At 34.2% G+C, this 8,639-nt stretch overlaps 1 protein-coding gene across 1 annotated transcript; it reads right to left on the bottom strand.

Moving 5' to 3' along the window:
* Window positions 1–4,005: 4,005 nt before the first annotated feature.
* Window positions 4,006–5,447, bottom strand: LOC126689461 (zinc finger protein CONSTANS-LIKE 7). Its single transcript, XM_050384662.1, has 3 exons — window positions 4,868–5,447; window positions 4,503–4,652; window positions 4,006–4,416 (listed from the first exon to the last, which is right to left on the bottom strand). The coding sequence occupies exons 1-3, from the start codon at window positions 5,357–5,359 to the stop codon at window positions 4,390–4,392; spliced, it is 669 nt and encodes a 222-aa protein (XP_050240619.1). The 5' UTR covers window positions 5,360–5,447; the 3' UTR covers window positions 4,006–4,389.
* Between the last annotated feature and the right edge of the window lie 3,192 nt (window positions 5,448–8,639).

The following is an 8,639-nucleotide window of genomic DNA, read 5'->3' as shown; positions in this document are numbered from 1 at the left end:
GACGAAGATTCGAGAGAAATGACGAACATCTGAGGAATCTCCAAAGCTTTGAAGCTGCTTGGTTTTCCGATTAAAACGTGATTGGAGGCCGAGAAAATGAGGGAAAATGAAAACCCTCATGAAACACTGAGGGCTGGGTGTTTTTTTTTTTTTTTTTTTTGGGAAGGGTTGGGTTGAATTTGGGTATATTATTTTTGGGTTAAATAGGCCTCAATGGGTTTTTAGTTAAAACCCAATAATCACTGTGTCTAATTGGGTTGATGTCCATTTAACCCAATTAATGATTGAGTGAGTTTAGGTTCAATTAGAGTGGGTGGGCAAATGGATTTGAGCTCACTTTGCCACCCCTAGCTATAATAATGCAATATTTGCTTCAATTTTTTTTTTTAATTGATTGATAGTTTTTTATTTTTTTGGGGAATTTGATATATTCTTTGATTTTTTTGGAGAGAGACAAACAATCGGTAGAGAGAGAGAACCGGTTGTTTTTTTAATTTTCTTTTTTAATATAATTTTTTAGCTAATGTGGAATTTTTAATGACAATATTTATTTATTTATTTATATGAATGTCTCAAGTGTGTCAACAATGTACGACATTTGTCATGTAATCATTTTTCATTAGAGAATTGACCGTAAAGTTCAAATTGATTACAAGTTGAAAATAATAGGAACCAAATTAACTGTTATCAAAAAATATAGACCAAATTGATTATGACTCCAAAATGTAGGGACTAAAATAATATTTTCACAAATTTTCTAAATACATACCTAGAGTTCCATTTTACGGACATCATATCAATCATAATAATCACTATCTTGAGCATTCTATAGTTGTCCAAATTCAATCACAACTTACTTTGGGCCATTAATAATTTTCGACAAGAAATATTTATAAGCTGTTAGTTGAGCTAGCACAAATGTAACAATTCATATTGACAGCTGATCGATTGAACCAAATAATGTTGAGGTGACGCGAAGACATCGAGTAACAAATATCCGTTGAATTGCCAAAAGTATGTCTTCTACAAATAATGACTTAGGACAATCAACGGAGATGCTAATATATTAAATCATGAAGCATCTTTGTGGTGCGGAGCATGTTCCTTGTAGAATTTTTGCAAAAGTGGGCATCAACAATAGGCTAATTATCAACTTTATATCACAGTGGGTTCATGTGATGCTTAATCCTTGTAGGTATCTAGCTAGGTGTTAGAGTAGAGGAGAAGCATGAATTTACTTTGTTTGCTGCAACAGTTTGTGATCAAATTTTGGCAACTTAGATTCTAATAAATAAATAATGGCAACTTAGAAACAAAGTATTTCATGACAACATGGGAGTTGACCCAACTGTTTTGGTAAGGGAAACTAATAAAGTTTTTGAAGTCACTATGAGACAACCATGCATGCTGGAATCCACCCCCTCCTAGACAGGTTAAAGTCAACTTCGATGCAACAGTTAAAGAATCCTACGTAGCATTGGCTACAGTCTGTAGAAAAGCAGGTGACAGTGCCTTCCATATTTGGACACAAATCACATACAAAGATAATTCAGCCTGGGCAGAGGCAAGGGCAAGACATTTTTGCTATAGTTAATGGTATGAAGATGGGCTTCTCTAGGGTTAACTTTGAAGAAGATGTGAAATTGATCTTGTTGCCATCGATCAGTAGATCCAAATAGCAAACCTCATTGGCAGGCATCCTCATCATGGATGATATTTTCTACCTTTGTAATATTTTTGATGATTGAAATTTTCTGTTGTAAAAAGAGACATTTGAACTCTTTGCCTCATTGTGTTGGACAATGGGAGTCCTATTTGTAAGTGAGAGAATGATAGAGTTGGTTAGAATCTTTTCCCTTTCCTGTTTGGACTGGACATTTTTTTTATTCTAAAATACTCCTATAAACATTTAAGTAAAGGCAAAACTTAAGAATAATACTGTAAAAATATATCTTTAACTCTCATCTAAAACATTTCCTACAAAATAGGATCACTCTCCCACTAGCCCACTTCTTCAAAGTAACTATACATTTCCTAAAATACTTTTTTTTTTTTTAAATAGAAAAACAAGTTAAACAATCCCACGTTGCTGCTTTTTTTTTTTTTTTTTTTTTTCCTTTTAAAAAAATCATCCTCATGTTTATCTGCCCTGCCTATCAATTTTTTTTTTTTTTTTAAGAAAAAAAAACTAAATAGATATATGCATGTTTGATTACAATTTAAACTATTTTTAACTTCTTTTTTAAAAAACTAAGTGCTCTTAACTTCTTATACTTATCTAAATTAATAATATCAAATCCGTCATTGTTCATAATTCTATCTCTAAAGGTTGGAAGTCTTGAATCCAAGAGGTTTAGTGTGATTTTTTTGTGTTTAATCATTAATGTTGTTTTGAAAGTCATATGCCTGATTTTAGGTTCACCACTAATACATTATGTTTTTATTTACTTATTTTTATTCTTTTGTGTAAATGAATTTCTTGGTTAAGATTTTTGCCTTGCAAATTGTGTTGGGACCTCAACTATCAGATATCTTTAAAGTTTCAGGTTTATTGTTTCAAATTAAAAACAAGGTCAAAATTTAATCTTGCTTTAGATAAGTCTTCACGTCTGTCATGTTCTATCTGACTTTAGTTTTTGATCTCTCTCATTCTATCTTCTTTTTTCTTTTTCTTTTTCACCTATGAGTTAAGGTTGGAGATGTGTTCCAGTCTAGCAATACTGATGCGACAATAGGGATGACGGGAGGACTACTGCGAGAAGAGAGAGAGACGAAGGGAGCATGGACTATGGAGGAACCACAACTAAAACATATGCTTTGATGTTTTGTGACAATGAAATAATAGAGTAGTTGTGTTCAAGTCTATTAATAGTGTTGGGGTTGTCATCCACCACATCATGGGCAGATCTACAACACTGCATGTTCTTTTCTCTTTTTTTTCTTTTTTTCTACTAGCGGTTATTATTGAAAACTTGGATTTGGGTGGTAATGCACATTTGCATAGGTGTAGAGAGTTAGGAAGGTTTTTTTTTTTTTTTTGAAAGAGAGAGAGAGAGTTAGGAAGTTAATCATGAATGAAAGGTACAATAGTTTTTTTTTTAGTGCCCGTTTGAGAATTACTTATTTTGGATAGTTTATTTGCATATGTGAGACAAAAAAATAAAATAAAAAATTAAAAACTGACTTATTTCAAAAAATTGAAACTTAAACTATTTGAAATAAAGTTGAGACAAAGAGTAATGTGAGACTCACAAAAAGTACATAAAATAAGTGGAAAGGCTATCCATATATATTATTTAAACAAATCACACAATTCATTAAAATAGTCATATAACTAAAATTATACATGGATAATTTTTTCAATTGCCACATAGTGAGTTTGAGAAAAATTCTTCCAAATCAATTTGGAATAAAACCATTTCCTAAAATAATATCTGCATTAAGGAATAGATTGATTAAGGAAAAGTAACTTATTTGAAAACTAGCCATTTAATTTTTAAAGTAATATTCCAAGTGAATTTGCATCCAAAACGCATTTGCATCCAAGTGAATTTGCATCCAAGTGAATTTTTAAAGTAATATTCCAAGTGGTATGTATGAGAGGAAATTATTTTAATAGCTAAGTCAAGAGATATGATAGTATTTTGCGACGCTTTCATTAACGAAATTGTATTGAATACAAAATTTTATCAATGAAATATTAATTTGTCCGGCACAACTATGCAAAGTAAATATTTACAATGAATTGTATCAAGATTGCATGGGTTAAAAACTTAAAAATACATATTAATTTTTTTGTAAAGGTTAATAATTTATATCCACTATAATTTGAAATTAATTTCACACACAATAACAATGGCTTCCGTTATCTAACATGATTGTGTACAGCTGTCCTTTCGGTTGCCATTGGGGCTCCTGATGTGTTTTCTAGTAGTGGCCCATAAAAGAAAAAGGAAAAAGACACCAAACGTAAAGTGGCCCATAAAAGAAACCGACAAAAAGAAGTTCGGTAAAAAATAAATAAATAAATTGGTGATGCACATCGGTTAGGACCACTACACAGGATCAATACACCTCACATCTTATTGCCTTAACTTTAATTCCTATGAAAGTCGACCGTTTGATTGATGGAGAAGTGTTTCTAAAGGATTGTAATCCGTCCATCACAAAAGGCCCCGGATAGACCATGCGATGCTAACTATTAAGAAATAGGGTCAGTTTTTGCATGATGGACCTCAAGTCCACTATACAAGTTCAATAAGAAGTGAACAAAAAGTCCGAATTCTGAATAAAGAGAGATATTTTCATTGAGACAGAGACAAATCAAAGCATATGCCAGAACAAATCCAAACAGATATTTTGCGAGATATTTTAAACACGAGTAATTAGTCAAGAAACCCTCTTCACAAATCGACCCTGCAACCACAAAAGCACACTTAAAATTCCAAATTGAAAATTCAGAGAGAGAGAGAGAGAGAGAGAGAGAGAGAGAGGACAAAAACCTTGAGTCTAGGTCTTTTATCTGCATTGAGTTTGCGAACTTGGTATCTTATCTTCTTGGAGAACAATCTAGTCTGGCGCTTCTCCTTGTACCTTAAAACACTTGCTTCCCTTTTTGTTCTCTCTTCTTCCATAACAGGCACCTCTCCCATCTAAAAAGATCATAAAACAATTTCATTATTCAAACAAAAAGGAACTGTTGAAAACATACACTTGGGAAGGAAATGGAAGAAAATTGAGAATAAAATAAAAATGCTAATGAAAGAAAAGCCATTTGCTAGCTATTCTTGTAATCCCTTGTACTATGAAAGCTAATTTTACATAATAAAAAGGCTAAATATAATAATTAGTTGAAATGAGAACTAACATAGTAGCCATTGCTCGCCAAGGAAGGAGAACAATTATCGGCCCAAAGAGATCCCCGGTTGGACCATGCATCCAAGACTTCCTCATAATTCAAGTTCAAATTCAATGATGAACTCTTCTCATCATCATCGCAAAACCCAACATTTTCTCTCTTTATAACCTTGCTGCCATAGTAGCTTTCTTCTTCTTCTTCTTCTTTAAAAAAGCATTGTTTTGTGTTCTCAAACACTTTCTGCTCTTCTTCTTCTTCTCCTTCTCTATTTGGGAATTCTTCCCAATCCATGAAATTCCAATCAAGTTGATCATACTTCTTGATGTCCTGTGGTAATTGTTCATCATCTTCGAAACCCAAAAAGCCCTCCAAGTCATTCATGATATCGAGTTCTTCATCTTCAAAATTAGCATCTTCTGTGTCGGTGGTTTTGCTAAGAACGGTGTCTGGCACCTCTTGTTCTTCTTTCTTTGGGCTTCTTAGGAATGAATTGTACCCCATCTTTTCTGCCCTCTCTCTCTCTCTCTCTCTCTCTGGCTTTTGATTCTAAGACTTAGTACCATGTATAATGTATGCATGCAAATTTGAACATACAGATGAGCAGTAGATATCATTGGAGTCTTTTTCTTCTTTTTCTATGCTTTATTATTGTCAACGTGGCACCTTATCCTCTTTCCATTGGTTTGTGATGGCCTACTTTTTTTTTTAATTGGTTGAAAGACCCCAGCTTGGAGGGAGGTAGTGGGCCTTTAGTACCCTTTTTTCACCGCCTGTGACTTCGAAGTTGGGACCAAAGGCTCGTTGGATATAATGTATGTGTGATAATCCACGTGAACAAAAAAAGGTTTGGTAAAGAAAGCTGGGCTAGATATGCTATCAGCAGGTAAAGAGATGCCCATATACATACGTTAGCCTAAGCATCTCTTATATTGGGTACACATTATTTGGGCCTACAAATATGGGTAGCTAACTAACTAAATATAATGACTGATGGATTTGTACCATCACGTAAATTTATACGAAAATTATTAGCTTACATAAATAGTAGAATGTAATGCGGAAATTCTAGGTAAAAGATTTTTCTGGCATTGCCATTTTTTGAAAAAGTGTACAATTTTTTTCTTATATTATAAACTTTAATATATTCATGTAAACTAATAATTGTCCAAATTTAAAATCCCCACTTATAAACTATAATATTTGTCCGAAATAAATTTCAAATAACTAGTCACATAGAGAGTAGTAGATGATCCATAGAGAAGTTTGCTTGGGTCCTAAGGCAATAACATCTTTTATGTCCCCTCTTAGTATCATTTTCATTTTCGACCTCATGTTTTTAAATTTTCATTTTTGGTCTTTGAGTTTTTGAACCTATTGTCATTTTGATCATTGTCATCATATCAGTGAGGAAATTTGCTGACGTAGTTGATGAATAGCACACCTATCACAAGTGTGCCTAATAAAATAATAAAAAATTAATGAGTATTAAAATACACTACATCATCATCTCAAAACAAAAACAAAAAAAAAAAAAAAAAAAAAAACAAAACAAAAAATCACATCAAATAAAAACCCTCAAGATCACCTTTTTCTTTTCTTGGTAACCAAACAACAAGATAGAGAAAATCTAATTTGCCTTTCCAAACCCTCAATCCATGTCTGCAATCCTGTACTACACTAGTTTCACCAAATCTCAATCACGCACCAAACCACATCACTCTAGTTCTACTTTCTAAAATCTTTAATCAAGCGTGCGTGAAATCTGCACCTTCCACATAACGAATTTTCCACAAAATCCGTCCCTCCATCCAATCAAATCTTAGGGTCTTGACTCTTAGTTGGTGCATACCATTTTAGAGTCTTTTCTTGATTGTCGATTTTTCAACCAGCAATCATCACTAAAATAACAACCTTTTTTCTATGTTTAGTCAACTATTGTTGAAAATCAATGTCTAAATTATTACTGCAATTAGTTACCAAATTTTGTTTTTAGAGTTCTCAGTTCTATTTTGGATAAATCTTTTTTTTAGTGTTTATTTGTCTGATAAAAAAAAATTGAAGCAGGAATGTGGATTTTCTCTAGGTTTCTGGTAGTGTGTTGATATTTTCTCTATGTTTATTGTTGTGTTTGGTTGCAAATAAAGTGGGGAAAAAAAAGAAAAAAAAAAAAAGAAAAGAAAAGAAAGAAGGATGCTAGGCACCAAAAAAAAAAAAAAAAGTTTCTCTGACCTAGGGCAGCACCTCTTGCAACCCTAGCTATCAAGAGAAAACTGTGCCTATTTCTTGAAGTGAGGCGGTTTGTGTGTGGTTTACAAGATTTTCATAGAAAGTGAGTGTGATGGAGTCTATCGGGATTGTGGGAGAAGTTCTCTTTGTCGGAATCAGAATGAAGTAGAATTATAGTGGAGGAGACTGAAGATGAACGAGAATTTTTCTTGGCTGTAAGATTCTACACAGGACAAGTATTGAGCATGGAGGCGATAGCAAAAACTCTAAAGCTACTATGGCGGACAAGAAAAGGTTTTGAAGTTAGAGACATGCGTAATCATAGGGTTTTGTTTATTTTTCAAGATGAAGGGGATGTGGAGCAAATCATGAAAGGGGAGTCATGGTCCTTTGATAAACACCTTGTGGCATTGAAAAGAGTCCAGAAACACACTGACATTGGTAGGCTTCTGTTTGAGACTACTAGTATGTGCGTTCAATTGCATAACTTACCTATCGAGCTATCGATGAGTATTATTGTAGTTGAGGTAGGTACGGTGATTGAGAGTACACTTAGGGAAGAGTTGTATGAAGGAAGTAATTTTTTACGTATAAGGGTAGGAGTTGATGCGACAAAAACGTTGTGTCGAGGGAGAAGGATAACCCTAAGGAGTGGCAAGGAAAGTTGGGTGAGTTTCAAATATGAGAGATTGCCGAATATATGCTATTAGTGCGATAAACTTACACACATGGATAGAGAATGTCTGACCAGGTTGAGGGGTAAGCACGCACTGAGGGAAGCAGATCAACAGTTTGGATCATGGATGAGGGCTACAACACTGAACCTTACTCAGAAAACTATGGTCATGGTTGCTGGATTTGAGGAGGATGACAGTGAAATTGTGAGTAGTGAGCAGACCAATGAATCTAAGGGAAGTGAAAATCTGGAAATTAAGGACGTTATGGTACTCTCCCCTGAAACAAATGGTCAAAACCAAATTAGGATGGAGGTGCCTCGGTAGTGCTCAAAGGTGGAAGAGAATGGCTTAAGGGTGATTCAAAGTAAGCATGGAACAAAGGATGGTTGTGACAATTCTTAGGGACATGATACAACATTGGAGGTAACACACACCGTGGTTGATACACTTAGTGACAAGGATATTTTTAGGTTGGGTTTCTAGGAACAGCTGCAAGAAATTGATAAGGAGTTAGCACGATTTGATACTGATGAGGGGAGGTTAAAGGAGTTAGGAGATGGGTTATTAACTACTACTGTGGGCAACCATCACTGTCTGGTGCTGATAAAGGCACGAGCACAACATTTACAATAGGACAAAAGGGAGTGCAAAAAAATGGCAAAGGAAAACTTAAAACTAGGTATACACAGTCCACAATTCGAAATCAAACTAAGGGTGAGCTCACTTTGTGCAAGCCCAGTGAAGGCAAGAACTCAGTTTTGTTAGAAAGATCTTTTAGAGAAATTGAAGGGGAAGGTGAGGAGATAGATTACAGTAAAAAGAAAAGGGGTGGGATTTGAAGATTTAACGGTGGAGGCTAGGTCCCAGCTCTGCCAACA

Source organism: Quercus robur, chromosome 1 (assembly GCF_932294415.1).
Source record: "Quercus robur chromosome 1, dhQueRobu3.1, whole genome shotgun sequence".
NCBI classification, from domain to species: domain Eukaryota; kingdom Viridiplantae; phylum Streptophyta; class Magnoliopsida; order Fagales; family Fagaceae; genus Quercus; species Quercus robur.
This window is presented reverse-complemented; position numbering and strand designations above follow the sequence as displayed.